Source organism: Scophthalmus maximus, chromosome 17 (assembly GCF_022379125.1).
Source record: "Scophthalmus maximus strain ysfricsl-2021 chromosome 17, ASM2237912v1, whole genome shotgun sequence".
Taxonomy (NCBI): domain Eukaryota; kingdom Metazoa; phylum Chordata; class Actinopteri; order Pleuronectiformes; family Scophthalmidae; genus Scophthalmus; species Scophthalmus maximus.
Genome location: NC_061531.1, coordinates 4,837,319 through 4,864,523, shown reverse-complemented (window position 1 = coordinate 4,864,523; position 27,205 = coordinate 4,837,319). Strand labels below are relative to the sequence as shown.

The window sequence follows — 27,205 nt, the reverse complement described above, 5'->3', positions numbered from 1 at the left end:
AATGAGGGGAAAACAGCTAGCCTGGCTGTGTCGTGTGGGTTTTTTTCTACCCTTCATTATTAAACAATCAAGATATGAAGTGGTTATTTATTAGGCGGTGTAAGCAACACATTTATACACAGAGCGGTAAGGTGGGCCTTTCTTTGCGGAGTCTGCATGTTCTTCCCGTGTCCGCATAGGTTTTCTCTCCGGCTTCCTAGTCCACAGACATGATACTCCATTATGTACGGATGTTTCCACATGCATACCTGAAAAATGTAGCTGTTGTGGTAATTCATTTTTGGTTTGGCTGGTGACTAAGAAAAATGCAGCTAAAAAGAGAACTGTGCCCATGTTATGAATCACCGCAGCTGCGCCGCAGCGCCTATCCGAGGCTCAGGCACATGAGAGATGTATTGCGGTATCTATAAATAGGCTATGACTCAGTTTGTTTGACTTGGGGGGTGGGGGGTGGGTTGTTTCATAACAAGCAGGGCGAGTGTGTCTGCGCGCATGAGGGATATATGTTTATTGATGATCTGCTGTCGGTCTGTACACGCTGCCCCACCGAGCGTTTCAGTCGCCCCTCAGCTCACTGCATCGGTCATGACCACACTCTGCAGGCGATGCCGTCACTGTGTCAGCCCAGACCTCGCTGGCCGCTCCGTGATCGGACAGACGTTTCAGCATCGTTTGAGCGCTGGCTGGCCTCTGACACACATCGGAGGAAAGCATTCGGAAAGGCACTCAGACTGAGTGTGAGGCTGAAGCCAAGAGCCCCTCAGACCTGCTCCCCCCCTCCTCATGCTTCTATTCTTAGGCTGCGAAAAAAACACGTCACACTGTTTCCAAAGCAACCACTTCTGGTCCGTTTGGGGAGTTGGGAGGGGCGAGGTGAGGTGGGGTGGGGGGCTGCTTATGAAATTCTCATAAAACAAATTGCATGTATCGGAGGGGACGTGTCTCTGGAGAGCGTCGAGGGATTAATCGCAAAACAACAGGAAGGATCTGCACAACATGCACACAACTGGGCAAACGGGGACATTTAAAAATACATTTTAATCACGCAGATGTGAAGTTACTGGAGGGGTTTTCTCTCTCGCATCCAAACGTCTCCTCAGATCTGTCATCATGACGGACACCAGGGTCAAGATTTGGTCCGGAAGAGTAAAGAGAGAGAGAAGCCGTGTGACATCATCACGATGAGAAGTTTGTTATGTTTCCTCCTGTTTTTACCCAGAAGTCAGTGCGATCACAACACTGTTAAGCCGGATGCGTCCACGTTGTTTTTCTGTATGCTTCAAATAACACAAAAACAAGATCCTTTACAGGACATTTTTCTTCCTTTTTTCCATGTCATTACCCTTGACATTATACATTCCTCCGAAAATATGTTAAAATACATATCCATAAAAATATTGCATAATGGTAAACATTCAAGCCACTCCTTTATTTTTGATTTAATGGCTCCTAAGTACAGCTACAGAATGTACGGTTCTTGAGTACCACAACATTTTTCACCCAACCTGTTGGGTATGAGTAAGATGTGATGATAAGCTATAGCCTTTTATGCATACAGTATATATTGTATGAGTATGTAACTGTGACAGTATTAGTTACATGCTGATTTCTTCCAGACAGCAAAGAGCACATGGTCAGATATTAAAATAAAAGCCACCTATGTGTGTGTAACTGTTTGGTCTTTAATTGTTTATGTATTATATCTATTTATGTATAAAAATGTATGTCTTCAAAGTTTATGGTAAATATCTTATCAGCACTACTGGGCAATTAGAAAAAACCTAGGTTTACATCCAATAATAAATTACATGTAAAAATACGCCATCGATCTCATTCACACTGGTTTACTTCCACATCATAATGTGGCTGAATGTTCGTGAACAGAGACATGAGCCTCCCCTTCACCACAAAGTTACAAATATACGAGCTGTAGGTGACAGAGGCGCATAACGCGGTCGATTAGGTGCCAGGCAGATGGCACGGCTGAAAGGGGGTCGGGGCAATTCAATTATTTGATTTCGGAACAAAGGGTGTACACAGAGGGAGTGCACGGATGTTATGTAAAGCTGGTTATGTAAAGCACGCTGTGCGGTTGCATAATCTGTTCATAATCGGAGGGTGGTACAGATATAGATGCCCCAGTTTCCACCTTGTTCCCCTGCGGCGTGACAGTGGCACAGTGTCCTGAGCGCTCCGGTTCACCCGGGGCAGCCCTGGCAGGGGTCCTTCGATGTCGTTGAAGTTGAGCCTTCGCCACACCGCTCGGCACTCAGTTCCTATTACCCGACTATTAATACAGCTGGTTTCACCTTGCCGCATGATTATGAGCAGATATTAAAGTCATTGTTTGGTCATGAGTCATAACTTGTTTGTTTGATAATCTCCCCACTCTCTAAAACCCTTTGACGTGACGCCACAGAGCGTACACAGCGTAGTACAACCCCTCTAAGCCTTGTCACACAGATTACAGTGTAAGTAGACAATCGACATGAGAAACAATGTTGCTACCTCCCCTTATACTATACGCATGCTTTGTGCGTTTAATCCTTCAGTGGGCCCCCTGCAACTCACATGGTATACTCACGTTTTGCTTCTGTTTTTCTTGGCTTTCTGTAGAAGTTCCAAAATGATGAGTTGCACTTTGTCACAATACCACTCGCAGCAACATTTTTACAGGGAGACAGTAGGGATGTGAACAAATGCATCAGACGTTATGAACAGATCACGCCACCCCTTTGTCATTCGAGGGTGCGTGTCAATAAATCCCATTTGAAATCTGCAACTGAGATCTGTATCCCTTCAGCGCTCATGATCGTCCGTTACATACAGTATCAAAAGGGATGCAGGTGATTGTTGTCTGTGCGAACGGTAACTGCCAGTAGAAAAAGCACGATGCAGATTCGACACATTTTTCAAACAAAAGGCCATTAGCTTAAAAAAAAATTGAGGTTGAAGATAGTTTTATAGTTGATATTGAGAGAGGTTCATCCAAAATGTATTGGTATTGTATTGTATGAATCATGTCAAATGAGAACCAATGTAAAATAGATGTTTCAGTTTTGGGAGTTAAATTATGGAATGTACTCAGAGACGACTTGAAATTGTGTAGCACCCATCATCTAAATAAGTTGTAGATGGTGTCTTTAATTTTATTGGTTACAAAAGTCTGATGATTTAATTTAATGAGTTCATGTGGGGCGACATGATGACATCATTCCCACCATATGATCATTAATTATTTTTCAATGTATATGAGCTGTAGATCATGTCAGTGGTCCTATAGACACCCTAAATGCATACTCTGTTATGGTATGATTATGCTTTGCGAGGATATAGCAGACGTGCAGGGCAATAAGATCATATCATCATGTTTATGTCCTTGCATTGCAGTGTGGACCCTATTAAGTGGGAAATGTGAGATCGGGTCAGCGTTGGCCTGAACTCTGATGGCGTCCAGGAGCGTCCTCCTCACTGGGGGGAAAGAAACAATGGATGTGTTAGTTGTGAACAGGCCTTTCATTTGTAATATAGTTCCGAAACATACCTTCCGGGTTGTAAAAAAAAAAAAAAGTATCTATTGAACAAGAGTACTCATTCTTTTTGATCAAACTCTTGCATGATAAAATTCTCGTTCTGTGAATGTAATGTTGGAGTACAGCGTCTTCTGGAGAATCTTCTGCATGATAAAATTCTCGTTCTGTGAATGTAATGTTGGAGTACAGCGTCTTCTGGAGAATCTTCTGCATGATAAAATTCTCGTTCTGTGAATGTAATGTTGGAGTACAGCGTCTTCTGGAGAATCTTCTGCAACAACTTTCACTGAAGTGATTTTGGACCTGAGCCGATGCAGCTATTCCCCGCGGGGTTCACCGATGTCTTCCTGCTTCTTTCGCTTGCACCATCAAGCTGCCGCAGTCATAAAAGAATTTATTACATTTGTTATGAGGCAAGGCTTAACCTTTCGCAACAAAGTGGATCTTGTTGCATGAGTGCTCGGGCTCCTGTGACCAAGTTAGGTTGTGCTTCCTGAAATCGCTTTTTGCACAAGGCAGCGTCTCCTGAAAACATGACTGTGAACACAGTGGAGCATATGAAGGCAATGGCAGAGGTTGTAAAGCACTCAGGTGGGTTTGTCAGGCAGTTTATGTGGAGGACCAATTTGTAATCAATAAATTCTATTACAGCTCTGCTCATTATCATTAAACTGACGTTTATGAAACTTTCTGCTTAGGACATGTAGGTTAGGTCAGTCCTAAAAACCGAGGGGAAAACCTTTTCCTGACCTTAGATCTTTTTTATTTTTTATTCTTTAATAAATCTTCCCCTTCATCCTAATACAAAAACTATGCTTCTCCTTTTTCTAATTCATGTAACTTGTTATGTGCACTTGCTCATAAGACTTAATCCCATTAAACAATGAATCTTTTCTACAACAAAGACATTAGTAAATGAGATTCTGTTCCTTTGAGGCGAAGGAGAAACCTCCAACGAATGTGCCTGTCTACAGTTTACAACCAGTTTGTTGGGAAAGTTTCCAGGAAAAATATTTCTGTTATCGGCTCTGATTCCCAGCACAGCTCGCAGCACACTGACAGCCCCTCGGAGAGGTTGTCCTCATGGGAGGCTTCCACTTTCGGTTTCAACATTCACCGAGGGTGTGATCTTCATGTAGACTGCATCCCAATCCCAGCTGTGCTCCGCACAGTGGATCCAAAGGATTTTTGTCTCGGAGAGTCGAGCGAGAATACTGTCATTCTTTTGGAATCCTGAAAATAGAACGGGGAGGCAGTTCAGACCATGCAAAAAGAGCTTTTTTGAATAGTTGGCTGAAGGGGCTTAACTCGGAGTGAGCTGCTCCCCTGAAGCTCGGAGCCAACCGCTTGGGCCAGCGGGGCCCGGAGGTGGAGGAGCAATGTAAAAGATTAGAATCAAATTTGTTCGAGGGCTTTATCCCGGGGTGACCGGCTGTATCCGCGCAGCCTCAGATCACCCTGCCCAACCGCTGACCTGGACGCTCGGCCTAAAGCAAAACCACGGCAGTTTGATATTTCCCCACATGATTATGTAAATAATGTTTATTCAAACTGCTACAAGCTGTGATTCAGGCAGCGCCTGGAGTTTGACTGTAACAGCGAAAAAGTCATGTCTGTCCTTCACTCTGCCGCCCTGGTTACTAAATCAGGAGCGCAGCGTTTCTAATTACATGTAGCAATGCCCTCGCAGGAGGACTTTCTAAAATCATCAGTGCAACGTTGTCTAAGTAGATTTTGGTGCAAGCACTGGTATTGCTTTTGGAAAAGTCCGAATTACAGAGTAGCGTGTGGTTACGGAGGTCTGGCCCAGTCAGGAGGATTTTTTCCACCCCAGCTTTCTTTGAAGCGCTGTTTTTCTTTTATTGCCTTTTCTTTTTAAAGAGAAAAGTATGGTCACTTATTTTGAGCGCGTTGGCCAGTGACAGGTGTGTACAGTGTATTTATAGGTTTGTGTCCGTTCACAGAATCCTAGTTGTAACAATTTCGGCTCAACAACTTCAAGCTTCCTTTTCTGCTCAGATTAATCATCAAAAGAGTGTTACTGTAATCCTACCTCTACCAAAGCGATATTTACCCTTATTAGTACCAGTGCAATGCTTACTGTACTCTTTTAAAGGAAGAGTTCAACCTTTTGGCTATAAAGTGTTTATTTCTTCCGACGGAGCCGGGCTAACTGCTGCTGTTTAGTTAAATCTACAGTGTGTAATATTTTTAAAAGAACTTATTCACAGAAATATGTGTTCATATATGTATAATCACCTGTGATTTCTGTCACAAAGGTTAATGGTTTGCCCGGAGTAAGATTTCACTCAAACTATTTGTTGCACATTATTTTTGATTTTTGTTGTGTGTCCCACATCGTTGCTGCAAGTTCAGCACAAACCTTTGTATGCTGCCTGAGTAAGATTTGTGTGTGTGTGTGCATTTATCAAATTCCGAGAACTTTCAGGAGAAAATCCTTGTGTTTTCCAAGAAAGTAAGAGACGACAACAGCTTAATCTAGATATACTGAAAATAGAAAACCAGAGGCAAAGAGACAATGGGTGACAACTTGTTGTGCTCTATTATTGTGTAGTGTTGTAATGTGGGATCATGGAATTGGACAATGGAGTTTTCATTGTGCAAAAAGGGAGAGCGGGATGGAGGGGGAGGAGGAGGAGGAGGGGGGATCGAAGACGAATGGAAGGGTTTGTGGAGGACAATGGTTCAACTTAGCAGCGCAGTCTGAGGTCCATTTACTCCGTCCTTACCTCACGCTCTCGCTCTACCCAGTGTTTATTCATTCATTCACTTCACATCAACTGTTGAAGGAGAAGCTCTGGCAAACGAAACAGCCAGAACATGTCGTCCGCGGAATGAGAAAATCAGGTGACGTATATGGAACGCTTTATGTAAACACACATCGGGGAGAGTATTTCTTCAGATGATGTAACTCACCCGTTCAGTGAACTCAAGTACGCCTTCGTCAACACCGCCCGTCATGTACCAAGTATGTTTGCGTTGTCTTTTTTTTGGACTGGATTATGCCACACACTAATAACGGAGTTTATTTGGAAAACCAAATGAAGAAAAAGATGATAATAGAAGAGCATGTATGTATCATGACACATCATCTGAATGGTAACATCTTTTAGTTTCTGATGATGATTGTTGTTTGTTTAGCATTGGGACTAAAACACAACCTAAACTACTACTACTACATGGCTCGATAAAAAAAATGTTGTCCTCTCCTGTGATATATCATATTTGAGAACTCAATCTTTCTGTTGCCTCTAAATCGGAAGGAATTTGTCTTTTGCTCTCGTAGTCTCAGTGGAATGAAGCGAACAAATTGTCTTGACTTAAAGTTGTGTGGCATATATATATATATATATATATATATATATATATATATTATATATCACTTTGTTTATCTCCACCTTTTATTAGTAACGTTCCACTGTTGTATCCATTGCATATAATTCAAATATTATAACTATTTGATCAGTTCCAGCATGTGGTGCTCAGGGCTGTGGATTGTTGTGGCCGGTTGGGGGAGTAACTGCTGGAACATCCCTAGAAGTGCATGTCGAAAGCTTTTCCCTGAGCATGACTTTGGTGCTCAATGGATTATGCGGAAGGGAGTAATTTAGTGCAGAGAGAGAGAGAGAGAGAGAGAGAGAGAGAGAGAGAGAGAGAGAGAGAGAGAGAGAGAGAGAGAGAGAGAGAGAGAGAGAGAGAGAGAGAGAGAGAGAGAGAGAGAGAGAGAGAGAGAGAGAGAGAGAGAGAGAGAGAGAGAGAGAGAGAGAGAGAGAGAGAGAGAGAGAGAGAGAGAGAGAGAGAGAGAGAGTGTTCCTTGATGACGAATCCTGACGGTAGGAAGTCGTGTGGGTGGAAGGAATGAGTCATCCATCATCTGTCCGTTGCGTTAGGGTTCAGGTTGTTGTTGTTGCTGCTGCTGTTGCTGCTGCTGTTGCGGAACCCGTCTCGAGCCCCATCTCCCCGCGCTGAAGGAGTGATGATGTCAGCGCTGTCGCCAGTCCACTCTCTCATCAGCACCCACTCACAAAGCTCTTGGTATCTGTGCTCTCGGGGCAGGGGGCGGTAAAATAATAGCACTGAGTGCAGTGTCCTCTCTCCATTTAGCCCCCTTGTCTCTGTATTCTCCCCGTGTTAACATTTCTTCCTCAACCCTCTTGCTCCGACTAGAAGCTGTAACTCCGCATATTGTCACTGATTATCTCAGTCGGACTAAATTAATTAACGGAAAAATGAACTTGGGAGTTTCCAAGAAATGTGGCAAGACATGACGCGGCCTTGAATTATGTATCCTGAACAGATTTGTTTCTTCCTCAATCTTCTTCTCTAATACTTCCGCAGAATGTTCCACTCATAAACAAGGTCCTCATCCCAGTGATTCAAGAGCAAGGCGACATTACTGAGAGATACTAGAGACTCATTGACATTTTTCTTTTCGTAGGGGGAGAGCTTGTTTTGTTACTTTTAGTTTTTTAAAGAACACCACAGCCCCAATGTACTCTGTACATGACAACCCTCATGAATGACTCAGAGCAGCAGCCAAAACATCTGAAGAAACCTCTGCCTCTGTGTCATTGCAGAAAATGACGCAGACGGGCTTTTGGGAAACTTTTTTTTTTTGTCTTGGCGTGAAAAGGATTTGAAAAACGCTACAATCTGATTCTGTAAGTATGTAACTTGTCACTGGACAAATTACAGATGTAACATAATCGCTGTTCTTTCTCAACAAATGTTGACCATCCCAATGAAATGACTTGTTTGTATTGTATCGATACTAAATATAATAAACAGTATAATAGAAAAATGTGAACAAACCTGCAGATGTATGATCAACTGATCTTATGTTACATGTTCAGGTTAAAGGATTTTGCTTTTACTTTCTTTTTTAAGATAAGTATTTTCTACACTTTGAAGTCTACATGAAAATACCAATAGTCACATATGTTTACAGTGGAGCGTGCAATGCTTTCATTCTTCGTTTGAATGTGATTCCCATTATCACGTCTCAAAGGACTCTATACTAAGCGTTGTTGTCCTGAAATACTTCCTCTTAGTTTTTTAAGACTCTACTGCCCTCTACTGGTAAATGTCACAAACTCAAATCTATAGCAGATGGATGAATAGTTCAGATTGGTTAGGATTTTAAGAAGAAATCAAATGTATTTTTCCTCACCACCACAGACTAAAATCCTCCAAAGCCTATTCGATAACATCAGTCTTATAATATTATCAAGTGTACACAACATAACACAATGCACTCTGATATTAATATTCGAATGTCCTCCAAAGTCTGTAAATGTTGAGTGGAAAACTTTTCTCTAGACACATTTTTAAGCATTATTTCTTAATTTTTGGGGATATTTTGTGAGTACTTCTTCCTCCCCTATATTCACATGTAGACGTGTACCATTTAGCTTAAATATACTGCATAGACATATATTGAAAGACTGAATCACATGAGGCACAAATGCAGATCATTTCTTGTACGGCATCCACAAACTATCCCATCATTTGAAACATTGACCAGTCATGTTGCTAATGATTAAAGGAATACGTTGCCCTTTGACTGTGCTGCTCACCTTTAGATTAGTCGTCATCGCGACCGGATGAGGGTGGTGTCTTATCACGAGACACACTGCGAGGTGCGGAAAGATTTAAAGGTGCACGTCTTACTCTGAACGCTCAAATTGAGAGGTGGCGTCAATTTGTAAATGCCGTTGCGCGCCAGCGACGAGAAGAGCAGCAGCCCGTCCTCGATCGCTCGGGAGTGCTTTGACACCATGTGCATCAGTCTGCAGTGATCCAGAGATCCATATCAGTTTTGGGGGACGGTAATTCAAATAAAAGGCGAGGCACTGACTTGATGTTTGTATGACCTGGCAAGAAATTCCCATCAGAGAAATTTTAAACTCGAGGCAGACACTGACATCTGGCATTTTGGATCTGTATTCAATGTGTTTTGTGGAAGCCATCTTCTAATGTCATAACAGAGCCTTGGCCCTTTGCTGCAGCTCGTGGGCTGGTGGGAACTGCAGCCAGTCAACAAGCGTGTCTGAGCCAGGAAGGGCAGAGTGAACGTCCTGCCTCCTCTGGCAGAGTCAGCGGGGCTGACAGATGGTACCCAGACAGACTAAGCTGCGTGCCTCCTACTAACCAAACTCCATCTCTAGTATGATATCAGGTCACTTCTGGAGAGTTCAGAATGTTTTGTGATGGCTTCATTTTCCGTGGACGCCCCTCCTTCGTTTAGGTTTTACACAATCTGGTCACGACTAATCAGAACAGTTTTTTACGCTGTGCAAAAAATCTGACTTTGCCACAAAGCTCGTGTCTTGGTTCAAACGCAAAGCAAAGACTTGAGAGAGAGTTGGAAGTCTGCAGTGGGAACTCACGGGAGAGAAAACGGCATCATTGCAACATTTGCATTCCTTTAGAATCCCACAGAGAGACTGTAATGGGAACTACATGGAAAATATGAGGAGAATGATTGAGGAGACTTTTGCTTTATTTTGTCAGCGGAATAAAACTAGTGAATGAGACAAAAAAAAATATTTGCCATAAATACAAAGCAGCGTTAAAGAATTTTAGCATGAACTACTGCACACATTTTGTTTCCATTGATCCATTTTTAAATCATTTTTGTACAGCTCTAGCATTGTAGATATTTTACGTGTGGTGTTGAAGACGACATCAGTTCTTCTCCTTTGACGGCTGCCCATTGATCTGGCCTGATTCCCAGCGTTGCCACAGAGGAGCTTTCTGACCTCCTGCTCTGTGAACTTTTGGCTCCCGCTGTGGGATTAGACGGAGAACAGAGAAGGATTTAGAGAGGGAGATTAGCTCCCAATTCTTCGGCCTCTGAATTTCAATTCATGGAAATGGAATGACTGTCAACTGTAGTTAACACACAAAACACTGTAGTCTGTAGTATGTAATCATAACACTTAAAAATGTTTCTATATCCTTATGTGGCTATATATCATATATAAAGAAGAAAACAATTATGTAAATATATTGTATAAGAATGTTATGTCCTTCAGATCAATTTCAGAACCACTTGTACTAATCTAAATTTCTCAATAGTTCACTCTGTCGTGTTGTTTTTTTCAACCATCTTTGGAGCCAGCCATGCCGATTGTTAGGGTTCAGAAAGCCGCAATCATAACAACATATTTAAAATTCATTTTGGTGTGGTCAACAATGCCTACTCATTCGTTTTTTTTTTTATGAATTTCAAAGCAATACATAACGGTGACAACCCTCTGGGAAGATGCCAACAACAGAAACCTTTCAGTGATACCGAAGCTGTGCCAAACACGACACTGTGATCTCGGCAGTGCTGTGCACACAACAATTTCAAAGGTGACGAAAACAAAAATAAAGTAATTAGACTTTGGACACGCACACGCACAATTAGACACATTACCTGTGTCTGCTCAGATTTGAACTGGTCTTTCTTGGAGGGCGGAGGCCAGACCCGTTCCAATTTCCCCCTGGACTGTTGTCTTGCATCTAAAGGACAATAAGAAGAAAGGAGCAGGATGTAGTGTGGAGGGAAAAAAATAAAGAAAAACAGTTATCCCTTTAAGAATTAAGCATTTCACATATTTAAGTCGACTAAATCTGTGGTTTTTTTTGTCTGCTCTCAGGTGAGCTGCGATTGTTATGTCTGGCTAACTACCCACAGATGTAATCGGAGCGCTACTTCCAAGGTTACAGTAGCTGTTTGGTAATTTCCCATGATATTGTTTTGCGGGGTTAGGCATTGAGATTAAAAAAAGCACTGTTTACGACGAGCCCATCCACTGTGTCGACAAAGTAGCTCCCAGGAGTCGGCCCTTGGAGCTACTTAGTTTGAGTGTAGATTAAAGTTATCGACTTAAATCGATAACAATAGTTTCTATTGGATTTAGGAAAGTCTACACTCCAGCAGCCCCAGACTCAAACTCGTCATCTGACATGGATTACATTTACCGTAAAAACAATGGTGACTAATCATCCAAAATCCTTGTAATGTTAACCAACCCTTCCCTTTTGTTTGTCTGGGATAAATGGCTCTTAGTGGCACGTAAAAATAGTTGGACTAAAGTGTGACACCAGAACAAAGTTGTCTCCTTATACAGGGCTCCCTAAATGAATGCAATGCGCTATTTAATAAGCGCCATGCACCAGGCTGCTTTATAAACACGTCTTTCTGCCAGAACTTCTACCATGTGACTCAACTGGGTGTAAATAGCCACGTTGGCAAATATCGTTGTTGTCTGCAGACACCTGGGTGCTTGTCTCTGCCATGTCATATACACCCTAATGTAACCAACCTCGACGGCTGTCAACACTGGGTGCAAACAACATTGTTATCCGTTGTCCATCGGCCTTCTCTATTGCTCTGTCGTTTGTGAGTATTCTCTTCTTTTTGCCCGGGATGTGTATCTTTAGCATCAGTCTTTTTAACTCGCCGTCTCCACGTTGATTTCTCATATACTCAAATTACAAGTCATTAACATTGAAGAGTCAATCCATTTACTGTATATTTCGACTTTATCATTGTATTTTCAGTGTCAACACTGGGCTGAAATGTCCTCTGTGAAGACAACACTGTGTATTTTGGTTATATGCGCTTTTAGGATAACACAGTGCAGTTTATCTGACCGTAAGGATGTGTCGTCCCCTTCTGTTGAGCCTAGACACATTGAATTGCTGTCACATGTAACTTCGTCATCTTCACCTTGAGTCCACCCGCACATCGTTATCTAGCTAGTGAAAATACCAACATGGTGCCATTATACGACAAACACCCTGGCTGGGTGCACTGTCTGTTCAGGTCTTCAAGCTGTCCTGCGGGGTATACAGACACACACACACACACACACACACACACACACACACACACACACACACACACACACAGCAGACAAGACTCATTGTGTTCCGTTCAACGAGACCTATCAATCGTCCTAAGCCCCCTCATGTTTATGCAAGACTATAACCTGCCCCTGGTCGAAGCTGGAGCGCAGACAGCAGCCTTCATGTTGTCACTTAGCCCACTGGCATGTGCTGACTCAGATCAGGCCGATGCAAGAGCGATTTGCCCTTAACCGCTGGTGACAGGGTTGACACTAAGTTGTCGATAAGACTCGTTGGATAACACTATGTGACGCTAATGTAGAGAGGCATTCATTAAAGTGATAAGACTGAGTGTCAGAAGGCTGAGATAATAGGCATATTAGAAGGCATAATAGTATTGACTTGAGGCATATTATCGACCTGATGGAAATAGTTCACAAACCTTTTAATATCTTCCAGTCCCTTTTTTTTAATCACTTGATCGAACTAGGTTTCACTCAAATGTCTTGATTTGCAAATAGTTTAAGTTAATCAAATTTACCTCCGTGATGCATGCAGTCACACTGTAAACAAATGATTAGTAACGCAGCAAGTCGTTGGCTGACATCTGCATGAGTAAAGATTAGCATGACAGCATTATATACACTACTGGATTGTTTAACCTTTAACACATCAGCACTTTACAAGTCTGTAAAGTTACTGACACAGCTGTCAGTTCAATGTATCAGAGTGAACGAATGATATTTATCTTTGAAATGTAGAGTAGTTGAAATATAAATTAGTACATGTACTTGTACCTCAGAATTGTACTCAAGTCAAGTCTGCTGCATGAGTAAATGTATTTAGTTACATCTCGCCACTGATACACTCTTTGAACATATCACAGAGACTTTGCAGACTGACCTGGTACATGCGTCTTGGTGAACCGTGACTTTTCTTCCTCTTGACTGCACTGCCTGTCCTCACCGTACAGAGTGCACCTCTGTCTGCGCAGCTCCTCCTCCCTTTCCTTGGCCTCGCGGATGTCCTTCTCTACCTCCGGCTGCAGACAGCGGGCTGGGCGCAACTTGAAGAAGGGGTTTCGTTGGAGGATCGGGGACTCTTGTCTTGCGTTTCCCTCCCTTGATTTGCTCCTGTTCTCCACGGCTGATGTGGAAGCATCAGTGCTTACGGAGTCCATGCTTCTGCACAGGCGTGGATGCTTGTCCTGTTTTGGGTAAGGGAATAAGCGTGTTTTGTCTCGTGCACCTCCAGTTGGGCTTTTTGATCTTGATTTTTCAGGAATTTCCTCCCCCTCAGCGGCTGCAGATTCGTACAGCCTAAGGGAATATGCTCTGGAAAGCGAGCAACTTTTGAGGGAGAACGTCTCAAGGCTATGTGTGCGCTCCAGTACAGATGGATAAAGAGGATGTCGTATGAGTGTGCTTGGAAGTTTCCTGATTCTCGTTGGACCTTCTGTGTTATCCTGCTGGAAAGCCTCGAACAGTAGTTTTGTCTCCTTTAACTGGCGGACCTCTCCTTTGCTATACACTCCTGGGATCTTCCCCTGGTTCACCAGCACCAGTTCTCTCTGAATCTCCTGACTTATCTCCTTCTGCATCTTCTGTTCAGAGAACTGCCAATCACTGCGTTGGCCTTGGCCAACCTGGGAGGGGAGTGGCTCAAGTGAGATGGCGGTCTTAAAGGGAATCTCCAGCACATCTGGATTATCGGTAAGATTGAAGATGCCCCCAGCTCTCAGCAGAATTTGCCTACCCTGGTTTGCCTCTTGGATCTGTCTCTCCATGGATGTTCCAGCAGCTGAGAGTCGGTGTTGGGCGGACAGCAATGGAGTTTGGGGGGTTTCATGGGGGTTGATAGGAGACAAGTCTTCCTGCACCCAGCTGTCACTTTTATCCTCATCAGAATTATCAAATTCTGTTCTGGTAATTCTCTGGTCCTTTGATTGTTCAGGTATTGTGGACAATGACATACTTGCTTTTTCACTGTCTTCACTCTCATTCTCTTCATTCTTTTCCTTTTCCATCATGTTCATCTTTACTCCCTCATCCGTAACCGTGGGAATTCTACTCTCTTTCACCTCGGTTCTGTCTGTCAGATTCACTCCTCTCGCGGTTGAATCATCCACTTCTGTCTCACACACACCCAGTTTCTTACCTCTTGTTTCTTGGGCCAGCTGTGACATATGTACATCCTGTCGTTGCTGCACCAGCTGCAGACGTTGAAGCAGTTGCTCTCCTTGTTGGATATCTGTAACTATTCTCTTGCTTCCATCTCCCAGCTCTCCCTTTGTCATTGTCCCTTCAGAACCTTCAAAGACGAGGTGTTGGGGTACTTCTGCTTCGCCGCTCTCCTTCCTCACCCAGTCATTCTTTGTCAGTTTATAGTTCAAAGATCTGGCGTCAACATGCTCTTCATGGTCCTCATTGGTCACCTCTGCAGGAGACTCTGGTACCTGTCGCTGATTGGTAGCGGATCCTGTCTCGTTGTGTTTGCAAAGCTCTGGTGGTCCACTGGACTCTAAATCATCATCTTTCACACAAAGACCAGGTAGTGTTGGTGCATTTGTTCCTACTCTGTCACAGTCAACATTTGGTTTCACTTGTTTTAAATCCGTCTCAGTACGACCACTAACATCCTCGGGTTCTGTTTTGTCATATGTCTCATTTTCAGAGGTTTCCTCTATTTTTGAAGGTTTATCCTTTGGATATTTGTCTGTATCCACATCGGTTTCCCTCCAAATTACAATATCCCCACCTTCATCTGATTCTTTATCTCTTGTAGAGTTATCCTGATGATGCCTTCCTGATAGATCATGGCACGTTTCCATCAGACAAACAGTGCCCTCAGTAGATGTTTGGTCCTTGTCGTTGTAAAGAGATACTGCGTCCATAGACTCCTCAGAAGTCTGTGCCGTACTTGCTATCACTTCATCCACCTTGTTCTGTGCTGCCATTAACTGCTTTTCACCATGATGCCAGTCTAAGCCGCTGGGATTAGCTTTAGCCTCTGTGTCGTCAGTTGCCCCAGTTGAATGGGTCACACTGGAATTATTCATCTTTGCACCTGTGCTGTCCTCTGCTGGAGACAAAAGAGCAATAGAGGATGGAGGAGGAGGAGGTGGGATGAAGACATCTGTGCCCTCGTCATCCATTACACTGTAGTACCTGGTGATCATGGCGTCGGCAGGGGGGATAACTCTGGTCTCATCTTGGGGATCTTCACCAGAGGTTACCGATTGGGTCTCTGTGTGGTCTGTCACAGGGCTGGGGTCCATCTTCATCCACAAACCACCATCATCTTGGGAGACCAAACCTGGAGGGCCGGATCTGCGATCTTTTGTTTCCATGGGGACAAATATGAGCACTTTTTTCCCCCCTTATTCCACTTCAATTCTCCATGTCTTGGATTTAAATATGAGTCACATAAGAAAATGTTACTCAGGTTGATATCATAATCCTTTGAGCATTATGGCTAGTTTAATTGCTTTCTTCTATTAATTATTATTATCTGTATGATAAACCAATGAGTGCATGTGATGAACTCAAAGGGAAACTTGTTTAAATGAGGCCTTTAGTGAAATAGATTGAAATATTTCACATTTCATCATATCTACTAATGCTGTGACTTTGAGGTCACGGCCAGATTAACTGTCAAATTAATAATCTGGAATTTTGCTTTCTGCCCCGGTAGATGGCATCATTTTCCTTATTCTTCTGAGCAGGTTATATATACACTGTTGTTTTGGTGACTTTTTTTCTCCTTCTGTGACCTAGCACATTCAATTCTGCTGACAAAGGGAGAGAGTAATCGGCTTTCCTCTGTCTGTTTTGGCAAGCACACTGTGTACAATAACTGCCTGCCTGGTTGGATAAAGAGACTCGACATCCCACCAGTTTGCTTGTCAAAAATAATGTGTTTTCCATCATTGTATCAGGGCATAACATCCTTTACTCATCTGGTTAATGCATATTAGGGATCAGCCTAGTATCAACAGTTGCTGTAACTAGACGTGTATTGTGTATTTACAGTGGTGAATCATAGAAAGCATGGGTACTATTATCTACTATATAGTGTCAATGAATTCTTTTTCAAGATGCGTTCTCCCTAATTGAAGATATTGTCCCCACATAATCTGGTTCCCTGAGCTGCAGGTTGAGATGTACCAGTCTATATTTACACCTGCATTTAGGAGCTTAATCCCAGCCACACTGCAGTTTAGGATTATCAACAGCAGCAGCGCCATCATAATTAATATACATTTTATGCAACAGGACATAGTAATGTGCCTTAATGAGCTTTACCTGTTATTTCCAGCCTCCTTTCAATGAACATTTTCTCCTCCCTTACTATTCAAAAACTTTAGTTAAGTGGAGTTATCCACGCAGTTTTCATTATTCTATTTCCCAGTATTTGGGCAGATGTGGTAATGTCTGGTTGGCTAGTCATGCCTGTGTTAACACTGTCATTCTCACACATATTAAACAAACACATCATATTTGATGACTGTTACATGAGCTACTCAAGCTGTTTTCATGCTGTTACCAGAAAAAGCACTACAATTACAACATGCCGTCCAATCAGAGAGAGGACCGTGTGACAGGAGAGGACACAAAAGAGAAAAGGTTCACCTATAAAAGCAGAAATGTTATGAAGGAAGACACCCACCTGCTTGTTGCGCAGCAGTCATCCTCTGTGCGTGATAACCTCAATGGAAATATGAATGAGCCGGCTGATGATCCAGCTGACCTACTTAGCAGCTGTACCTTCCTGCCCTGTTTGTCATGTGAACAAACAAAATCCTCTTCAGTGAAAAGAGCAGTACAGTGTTCAAATGGTCCCACAGCGACATTGTTGCAACATGGAGTCGAGTGTTCAGAAGTCTGTACATAAGAATTTGATGTCATAACTATTCCGCACTGAGCTGTAGAAGGGCTCTGAGTTTCGTAAAAATAGTGAAAACCAGTCCCATATGAGTGCAAAAGAAGTGGACTGTCTGTATACTACTGTTTATACATCAAATTGTGAGTTCAATAATTATGTAAAAGAAATTACAGTAGACACGACATACCATGATATACTGTTTAATAAGCATATATTCCTTTTCACATCCACTGTAATTAATCTGTTGTATTCTGGATTGCAGTGACAGCCATCATTAAACAGTTCAGCAGATAGTTGCCAGGACGTAGCCAGGGTTTGTAGAAACACTGAGGTCAGATCAAACCTTCACAAGCGGCTCATATTTTGCTTTTAAGAGCGCCTGTAATCGTTCATGCGGGAGGGTGTTAAAAATCTCCCCGTACCGGAGGGAAACACTTGGCAGGTAGGTCTTTGATCCAGTTATGCAAGATGCACTTTCAGGCAGTTAAAAGGAGCTTCTCAAGAAGTTTGTAGTGAAAATTCATTCAGATCCAATTCCGTGGAGCGAGTGCCTAAGAGGAAAACACCAGGGTCTTTTTTAAGTGTTTATTTGAAGTAGCCAAAATAACTTGGAAATAGATGCCCACAGTCTGGAAATTAGTTTACACTCCCAGAATCAATAGAAATGCTGAAATTTCAGGAAAATGTCCAAATGAGCCCATGTGAGAATACAGTAGTAAATTCTCTGGAAGATTCACGGCGAGCGAGTGGGCAGTCGCCTCCTCCTTGCCTGAATGTTCCAGAAATTTTACTGCTGTTGTGAACACATTCGATTCGGGCTATGCCCTGCTGCGGTCGTCATATGTTAATAGAAACTCATGAACTCCTGAGCAGTCTGGAAAGGACTTGAGAGGATTGATACCACTTTCCTGTCTGTATGAAGCTATGTAAAAAAGCCAGCTCTGATCAAAGTAGTCACAAAGTACTCCCTTTTGCATCTTTAATGCCTGGTATTTCTTTTCTAAATCCAGTTGCTGGTAACCATACAGACCAAGAGAGTGATAGTAAACTTCCCATCTCACTCTAAGTAAGAAAACAGATGAGGGTATTTCCCAAAATGTTGAACTAAATCAAGGATTTCAACTACAACCCAGTGGCAGCCACAGCCCTGTGTAGTCATGGGGAAAAATCTAATTATCAACGGATGTTACAGATGTAACTAATAAAATGAATGTTAAATTGCCATGAATCAGACCATGATTAGTCTTAGAAATATTCTTGGCAAAAACGGCTGAATATGCTTCCCCCGCTCCGCCAGGAAGTGTCCCAAGACAGAAAAAGAGAGGCCACAAGTATCTGCAGTGTCTGCAGGAGTGCATGTTGAAATTCTCAGCTTTGTCCACCAGGGGGAGGAAGTGGATTTTACAAGTACCACAGAGCTGCTGCAAAGGCTTACAACCACATAATGCCCAGTTTTCCATGACGAAGTGAAGTGGTCCGGTGCTCCGGGCCAAAACCGTTGTAGGACTATGCCAGGTGGGGGTACACGCTCTCGTATCAGTCATCGAAGCAGCAGTAATCGAAGGCACAATGGTATAAAACACAACAAATGTTACGATTAACTCTTAGTCTCTGTCTTCAGTCATCTTCTCACATGACAGAGCAGCACTGGCAGGTCTTGTGCTGGGATGTGCCTTCTGCCGCTGCTACACTGGGTGAAGATGATTTATGCAGCCCCTTGTCACCTTCCTCATCCTGGACTTTGACCCTTGCTCCATCCAGGGGAATGTCCTGAAATACTTCCTGGGACTCTTTCCCTGCCTCCTGCTCTGGCTCCTTGTTAGATGTTGATGGGGGTGAGGCAGATGTTTCAGGTCCTACGACGTATTCTTCTCCATCTTCTGTGATAATTACTCGTTCCACTGTGATCATGCCTTCATCGCCCTCTTGGCCGCTACCTGGGTCAGGTGTGGCATCAGTGTATCCCAGGAACAAAAGGGTGACTGGGCCTTCCTCCAACCTTTGAACCTCCACGTTATCTACCACCATGTCTCTAACTACCATAATGCTTGTGTTGTCTTTTTTATCCTTCTCATTCCCCACACTTACAGCATTGTCCTCTATGCTCAGCTCAGCCTCTAAGTCGTATCTTCTGGAGCTGTCTAATAGAATATTTTTCCCATTGGACGTGGCCTGATGGGTAGAAAGAGACAGATTTTCCTTCAGAGGCCCGCTGGCTTCTACATTGTTGGCCTCGATTGGCATGACTGTGACTTCATCCAGCAGCGCCTCCATCCCAACCCCATCAATGACGCTCAAGATCTGCCCGAGCTCTTCGGTTGACGGTTGACCCCCTGACCCACCGACAGTGTGAATACTCTTCCTGCCATCGTCGAAGACCGTGTTATCCCTCGCAGCGCCGGCCGGTGTGGACACGGGGGCCACTGATCTGACGACAGTGGCACCAGTCTTGGGGTCTCTTTCGACCTGCACTGCTAACATTCCCAGGACTGTAATACAACAGACAGAGCAGAATTCGAAGTTAAGATAAAATGCTGAAGGCAAGACAGCTCTCAAAGCTAAATTACTGCAAAATATTTAAGTCATTTGCCGTCCAAGACCTAGGTCCTTACTTTTGTTTAATCTAACTGTCCTTAAATGCATCACAGGCCTTGCGCGTAAGTAAAAGGTGAGATGTACAAAGGTTGATGCTCGGTCAGAAACTGAGTAAAATGCGACCGGCTTTTTATTTTTATTTTTAACAATGCAAACCAAAATGACAAAGTGGGTTAAATAAAACTGAGGTCCTGAGGCGGTTCACCTCAGTCCCATTGTTAAGTCATACCCTGAAGGCTGACATTAAATAAAAGAGTCATGAGTTGCAAGAGAAGAATGGAGAGACTATGGCAGACAACTGAAGATATGTTTGCCTAAGTTCCTGTTTATTTAGTCCTATTTCAACGCTGAATATTTTGAGTACACTCCAGCACTGCCTACTGTATATAATTAAACAGGGCGGCAGTCAGACAGAGGTGTGAGTTACAATACGTCAACTGCACACCAGGGGACTCAATCCATCAAATTCAGAGCCAGAAAAACTGAAATCACCACCTCTGTATATATAATAAATATCTACAAATTCATGTTAAGTCACAAAACCGTCTTTTCCTGTGCCTCACCTGATCGGCCTTCTTGGCCACTCTCATGAAACATCCTTTTTTCCATTTGAATGGAGCAGTAATCCTCAGCCTCTTTGTTCACTGAAAAAGAAAAAAAATGGTCCCAGTGGTCCCACACCAAATGTTAGCAAGTTAGGCTAACTAGCATGCACTTTATGAGTGAAATGCAAACCTGCCTGACCAATGGGTCCTTCTCAATTCATCTTAGACTGCTAATTTTACATTGTTAACATACCCCAGTGCTAACCCCCCTCCGTATCAACACCCATAGATTATAAGGGTTATGATATGCTCCTTGTCGAGTGGGTGAATACAAATTTTCAACTTTCTCCTTGAAAAAGTAAAAACAAAAATCCATGCCATGAACTTAAAGGAGACATATAATGCTCATATTCAGGTTCATAATTTTAATTTGGGTTTATTACTTGAAAAGGTTTGAATGCTCCAATGTCCAGAAAACACATCAGTTTCCTCAGACTGTCCATTCCTGCAGCTCCTCTTTTCAGGCTCCGTCTGAAACGCTTGGTTTTAGCTCCTGTCTCTTTAAGACCCCCCTCCCGATAAAGCCCAGTTGGCTCTAATTGGCCAGCTGGCCCACTCTGTTGTGAGTGGTCAACCGCTTTCAGGGCGTGGAGGAAGTGTCTGTCTTCGCTCTCGCCTTACAAAGCTATGTTTTGGCGTGCGCCAGACTAGCAGCTAGGCGTACCTTATGCACCTCCGTAACATTGTGATATCGCAATGTTACAGAAGCATCGATTAATTTACCAGAGGTATTTCAGGAGTTACAGGAGCAGTGTTTTTTGTCTGGGAGAGGAGCTCCACTTTCCTGCGGTTTTAACATATACAAAACATATATAAAAACACACTAGAGGAAAGGGGAAAAACTGAAAAAAGATGAAGACGACTCAAATGTTTTCTGCCCAAACTTTTTCTATAACTTAGTGCACCACGTAGAGAAAGCCTGGAAAGGTTTGGGATAAACTTACATAACAGAGACAGTCAGACAGAATGTAAGGATTTCTGTTTTTGTTAAGTCAACGTAGAGCTGTTTTCAGACGTGGCTCCATTCTGTCGCCCTTATTTAAGTGCCTATTCTTCAGGCAAAGATTTAGTTATGGTAAATTATCAACTGTCAGGACAGAATAGATTCTAAGAGGACACAGTCATGACAGTGACAAAGAGGAGATAGAGGCTGATGGTAAGTTTAGTGACGACTGCAGTGCGGCTGACTTGGGCCTCTTACCTCGCGCGTCCTCCTCAGTGGCAGCCTGTGGGTAAAGAAAAGAGATCATCTCTTTAAGTGCCCTCCATGGTCAGACACTTGAAACACTGTGTCACGACTGAGTGTGCAAATATCAACCCTTGACTCCCGCCCCCTTCCAGCTTGTTCGCTGCCTGTAAATATTTCACTGTCGCCATTTTTTTCCCAACAAGCATTTCAGTTCTGCTGTTGGCTGCCAACATTAGACTGAGCCCAATGTATACAATACAGTACAGTTCAAGAACCCAGTGAAAAATGTGGCAGTCATATGCTGTGATGCAGTTGCTTGTTAAAAAAACAACAACAACCTTATGGGCTGCAGCCTAAAACAATCAATGGTTAATTGTATTAAATGTTGTATTCAAGTTAAGTTTTGGATGTGGTGAAAAATAATCAAATTTGTGTGAGATGATATTCATATATTTCAGTATTCACCCAATTTAGGGAAAAGCTCTTGTTTAAATCAATTATACAGTGAAATTATGCGGTGCCACAGTTGAGTATTTTTTATTCATGGTACATAATTTGAGGTACTTACATCCCCAGTTGTAAGGGCAAGTAAAATACTCTCCGTTTGTTCAAACATTTATTTAACCATTGCCGAAGCACTGAGGCGTGGGAAGAGGCCAAACCATTTGCATCCTCTGACCCTTATTTCATATTCATTAATGAATTAGTTCAGATTTCTTTTAAAAGTTCTGCTTTGAAGGAGAATTTTGCTGGGGGGCAATAGCGCTGTTTACTGTGCATCTTAGATCAGCTGCCGTCTCTGCATCCAAATATCCTCATTTTGCTCGAAAAAGCCAGGTTATGGTTGGATGAACTTGTCTGCTGTAAACTGTATGCTGAAGAATTTGCTATATACAGTTTATGAGTTTGTCTTATCTGTGTTGGCTTTTCTTTCCTTATTTGCTTTAGACACTTCTGCCTGTCTCACCTGATAGGGGTTGTGTGTTCTGGCTGTAGCTGCACAGTGGACAGACTCTTTGTTTTCTTCTAGGGAAGCTTGTTCCTCTTTTCTGGCATCAGCTGCTTCTTCCTCCTTGTCCTGAGGCGTCTTTTGACTTTTGTTTTTTTCCCTGTAACGCACGCACACAAACACACACACACACACACATTGGCACAGGGCATTATATTTGTCAACAAAGAAAAATGCAGATTAGAGCTCAAAACATCAATGATTCAGAGCAGTGGACCAAGAAAAACGAAAAACTGAATTGTGTGTGCGAGTACTGTATGTGTGTGTGTGTGTGTCCTAGGCAATAATCCATCACAACATAGCTGCCTCCTAGTTGATCTTGTGATGCTCAACACTGAGGTGACAAATATACAGTACCCCCTGTTACATGGCAGATATTTATATTGTTTAGAAAATCAATGTCCGGACTTGTATACATTTCTTAGTCTATCATGAGAATGGAGATTAAACAGACATAATTCGACAGCTGTTCTTGCACCCCCTTCTCCCCCATCATCTATAATGTCATAGGTCATAGGCTGCAAAGTATGAATAAAGCTGGTAAAATGTGGCTCACGCTGCTGTGTCCTCGTCCGCTTTGTTGTGCTGCAGTGAACTGGTCCAACTGCTGTCACGTGTAAAGATGGAAGGTGAGGTCGCTTCACTAAGCCACTGGTCCCTCAGGTACTTCCTCTGCATGAGAATATGAGAGAAACGTAAAACCGAAGATATCGACCTGTTCTCTGTCAGATGCGATCGTCAGTGACGTTGGGAGGATCTCAACGCTAATTGGCTTCTGCTCTCTCTCTGCTCTAGTGTGTTGACATTTTCGCGTCACTCAACAGACGTCACATGATTCGTTGCTCTCACTGGTTGTAGGTCTATCCAATTGCATGCGGAGGGATTTTGGTCTGGGTCCGTTGGTAGACCGGACCCAGAAATCGAAAATGAACTGAGAGCGTTTTAGTCTGGCTACGCCAGCGTAACATGTAGTATGAACACTAACCAAATTGTAATGCTATCTTGGGTAATGCCGGCTGGCGTTGCTGGAGTGTAAACTTCACCAAAGAGCAGGACAGAGCCCCTTTTACACTGAACTCTGCTGGCGGAATACTTCACAGTAGTGCTAGTTGAAAAGGGCCTGGTCATGATAAGTCATGGTAAGTTAGCCAGCGAGATGTCAAGTCTACTAACCATCATATTCTGCACCAGAAAACAGAGACATAACCACATCAACATACCAAATCTTCTGCCCGTCTGAACATTGAACAGAAACAGTCATTCAGGGGAACAGCACATCAAGACCACCCACCTGGCCCCGTGTCATTTTTACTCCTCCACCGACCGAGCAAAGGCCAATGGTGCTGTCATTTTGGATCTTGGTGAGGATGCGGTAAGGCCAGCAGACTGCTGTTGTCTGCGAGTGATAGTGAAAAGGATTCACAGCTCTGTGCCAACCACACATCCTGCTCCTGGAGCGAAGATGCAATCTGTCATTCATGCCAGGCTATGGCTTGAGCAGAAGGGACAACCTAAAACCTGACAATGCCTTTTTCCCCCAAAACACTTAAAGGTCCAACCCAGTTCTCCTATCTTAAATACCAGAGAAGCTTCTCTGTAAGTGTGACTCTAAATGAATAGCTTGACATTTTGGGAAATATGCTCATGCAATGTTTTACCAGATTTTTTCAAAACTTATTCAGCAACCCAACAAAGTTGTGATATTCTGTTTGCCATGGAAATCAGAAAGTTCCCACAGATGTGTTCGACTAGAAGGTTGCTTTGCTTTCACCTTTTGACCAGTTGATCCCCCAACATGTGAAGCCTCCGTCTGGTTCTTGTCTGCTAATTGGCTCATTATCTCGCTGTGGAATGAACCTCTGACCAACCAGCGTGTCTTCCTTTGTTACTTGCCTTTTTACCCCCCACAATTCTGATACAACCATACAGTAGCACAGTAGAAGTACAGTATTGTCCCGATAATGCATTGAAAGGTATAGACTACCAACTGTAGTGTTTCTAAGTCATCGGCAAAAGCTGGGTAACCTGTAGGAAGTGTTTTACCGGGGGGAAACAAACAAAGAATACCCGCATCTCCTTTGGGTTTACGTGGGAGAATCTGACTAATTGAGCCTCACATTTAGCCGTCAGAGAGATGGAAGTGGCGATGTTGTATCTTCAGGCTAAACTCATTCGACTGCAGCCAGGATGGTGTGTCCCTGCCACAAGCAACACACACACATGCCCCAAGGCAATGGGTGCTTGTAGAAAGCAGAACTGTGTTGATAGTTCTTGTGTGGGAGGCTTTTACTGTGTGCGTGACGCAGCGCTGGTATAGTATTTGCATAGATAATATAGGTTGTCACATTCATTTTTTAAAAGAGCGCGTCCTGCAGGAACAGTAGTTGATGGGATACATACCAACTCAGTGCAAAGAATCCCTATCAGACATGAAAGTTATGTGTTTTTTTCTTCTTTTCTGTCTTCAACACTCTTGCAATGTCTCTCAATTATGATTTTCCACATAGGAACAGGAGTCAGCTTTTTAATTGAATGTATGTCATGCTATAAATCAGGTTGACCTAGTAACAAGTAATCCCTGATCCTGGGGGTTTCAGCCCAGTTCATAACTGAAAGTAACTTGCATATGTGTAACTGGGAGTGAAGTCCAAGTGACCCCACCCTGAACACTTAAAGCCAGACGTCAGCTGGTGTGCAGCTCAACTTGGCAACAGTCAAAGATATGACTTGAGTGAGGGTGGGACACAGTCAATTTTTAACATGGAGCAGCTGGAGGGGTGGGGGCGAAAATGAAAACAATTTGGGTACATCCCAGCCCTCATCTTCCACTGCATTTACATGTGAAGTTCTCTCCGTGTTAAAGGAATAGTTTGACATTTGGGTGGTACACATACTGATTCTAGAACAATGTTACTGTAGATGAGAAGATTAAAAACACTATTATGTCTGTGCAGTAAATATGAAGCTACAGGTAAAGCTCTTGTGGCTAAGATTTGCATGAAGACTGCAAATAAGAAACAGTAAGCCTCTGACAACACAATCTGGTAATTTCATGTTTTTATACTACATATTTTGGTTTTTGTATGGATTTTTTTATTGCTGTCAATCGTCTCACCTATTTCTCGAAAGGCAGCAAAATTTTAAATTTCCCAAATACAGAATCTCATTTTTTCTTAGCTTTATGCTAAGCTAAGCACTGTATCTTCATATTTAGCTTACAGACACAAAATTAATCTTCTCATCTAACTCGGCAAGGACCTAAATATTTATTTGGCATTTATATATAGCATTTTCCAAATATCAGACTATTAGTTTAAAAAGTTTGGTGAACCAGATGGGTCGGATAAGCTTTATTCCAAAATTGTATTCGGTGTCATTTAACTCAGACCATCAGAAAAAATTAAAGATGCTTTCCATTTCTCCACTCCATAAAACATTTTACTGCAAACACTACTGTACCCACAGTAAATGGCACACAGACAGATTAAGACAGCTGGCAATATTATTTTACACTGCTTGAACCAGGGTTGATGCCGACCTTTTTCTGGGCCGTCTTCAGCCGCTCTTCCTCTGTCTCCTTCCTCAGCTTCTCCTCTTCTTCCTGCTGTCGAAGCCTCTCCTGGTGACGGGACAAGAAGGATGCCTTTGAAAGAAAGAAGATGTGAAAACGCGGAGCTGCCTGGTCTTTCCTGTCTCAGTTGTTGAGGTGTGTCATCAAAGAGGTAACTAGGAAGCGAGAAAACCCTGGTATCCCATGATGTGGAGATGAATTTAGGTGTTAATTTATCAAGCAAGATTGTGCTTTACAGTATCTACTTCATGGGAAGTAGATACCCCCCTCCCCCCCATGAATCTGTACTTATTCTACTCACTTTCTCTGCTACAGCTGCAGAAAGTGACAGACTGCGCTGTCCTTGTGTTATTAATCTTGTGAGAATTATCATGCTATATCTAGCAAGTCATTTCTGCACACAAAAAAAGAGAAACTTTATCACTATACCCCTCACAAACTCTGTAAAGAGTCTTACCTCTCAACAGCAAAAACTTGAATTAGTCCCAAAAAAAGCAGGTTAACGTGAACTGAAACAACTGCAACTGCTGTATTTTCTTCTACCAACACCAGACAGAACTCGATTCCAAGAGCACTGCACTTATGGCGGTGGGTTACACCCGCTTTTTAATATAATTCTTTGGTAACACCCCTTTGCAGTCATGTTCCCTGGAGACAAGGATGTCTTCTGTATGAAAGCAGAGAACTGAGACAGACAGAGAGGGAGAGAGAGAGGGTGGGGTATTTTTAGGGGACGTGACCGACAGATTAAAGTGTCTGATACAGCTGGCAGAGAGCAGGGATGCCGAGAGAAATAGTTCAGTGACGCAGCACATTGTGCGCATGCTGACGCCGTATCCGTACAGTTAATGTAAGCTGTAAACATGCTGAGGTCCACTCCAGGCCTTTGCTGTCTACGCTGAAGTGGGTCACTCTTGTTTGGGCTGACTTTCTACACTGGAGAGAGGTCGAGCAGGC

At 43.0% G+C, this 27,205-nt stretch overlaps 3 protein-coding genes across 7 annotated transcripts in view; 1 reads left to right on the top strand and 2 right to left on the bottom strand.

Annotated features, from left to right (window-relative positions):
• Window positions 1-27,205, top strand: part of plppr2a (phospholipid phosphatase related 2a) — a 143,777-nt gene that overhangs the window by 45,270 nt on the left and 71,302 nt on the right. For all 3 annotated transcript variants that reach the window (XM_035614042.2, XM_035614041.2, XM_035614040.2), the window contains exon 2: window positions 26,264-26,399. The gene's annotated coding sequence lies outside the window, so the exon portion shown is untranslated. The remainder of the gene's footprint in view (window positions 1-26,263; window positions 26,400-27,205) is intronic.
• On the bottom strand, window positions 9,238-16,893 carry LOC118288211. Its single transcript, XM_035614050.2, has 3 exons — window positions 13,299-16,893; window positions 10,978-11,063; window positions 9,238-10,343 (listed from the first exon to the last, which is right to left on the bottom strand). The coding sequence occupies exons 1-3, from the start codon at window positions 15,742-15,744 to the stop codon at window positions 10,242-10,244; spliced, it is 2,634 nt and encodes an 877-aa protein (XP_035469943.2). The 5' UTR covers window positions 15,745-16,893; the 3' UTR covers window positions 9,238-10,241.
• On the bottom strand, window positions 17,851-26,912 carry LOC118288207 (paralemmin-2-like). Of its 3 annotated transcripts, none has more exons than XM_047327887.1 (8): window positions 26,706-26,912; window positions 26,216-26,320; window positions 23,969-24,073; window positions 23,234-23,349; window positions 22,636-22,777; window positions 21,681-21,705; window positions 20,438-20,518; window positions 17,851-19,768 (listed from the first exon to the last, which is right to left on the bottom strand). In XM_047327887.1, exons 3-8 carry the CDS (start codon window positions 23,981-23,983, stop codon window positions 18,909-18,911), a joined length of 1,239 nt encoding a protein of 412 aa, XP_047183843.1. In that variant the 5' UTR covers window positions 23,984-24,073; window positions 26,216-26,320; window positions 26,706-26,912; the 3' UTR covers window positions 17,851-18,908. The 3 variants fall into 3 exon arrangements, with proteins under 3 accessions (XP_047183843.1, XP_047183844.1, XP_047183845.1); XM_047327888.1 differs by having other exon boundaries at window positions 26,216-26,296; XM_047327889.1 differs by lacking the exons at window positions 23,969-24,073; window positions 26,706-26,912 and having other exon boundaries at window positions 26,216-26,330.

What these genes read in the sequence shown, in the direction of transcription:
- LOC118288207 (XM_047327887.1), bottom strand. An exon ending in CACTGAGGAGGACGCGCGAG is followed by an intron (nt 20,519 to 21,680) that starts GTAAGAGGCCCA and finishes TTTCTTTTTCAG; the next exon opens with TGAACAAAGAGGCTGAGGAT. An exon ending in TGGCCAAGAAGGCCGATCAG is followed by an intron (nt 19,769 to 20,437) that starts GTGAGGCACAGG and finishes GTTGTATTACAG; the next exon opens with TCCTGGGAATGTTAGCAGTG.
- LOC118288211 (XM_035614050.2), bottom strand. Translation starts at nt 15,744, where the DNA reads ATGGAAACAAAAGATCGCAGATCCGGCCCTCCAGGTTTGGTCTCCCAA. An exon ending in CACCAAGACGCATGTACCAG is followed by an intron (nt 11,064 to 13,298) that starts GTCAGTCTGCAA and finishes ATTGTCCTTTAG; the next exon opens with ATGCAAGACAACAGTCCAGG. An exon ending in TCAAATCTGAGCAGACACAG is followed by an intron (nt 10,344 to 10,977) that starts GTAATGTGTCTA and finishes CTAATCCCACAG; the next exon opens with CGGGAGCCAAAAGTTCACAG.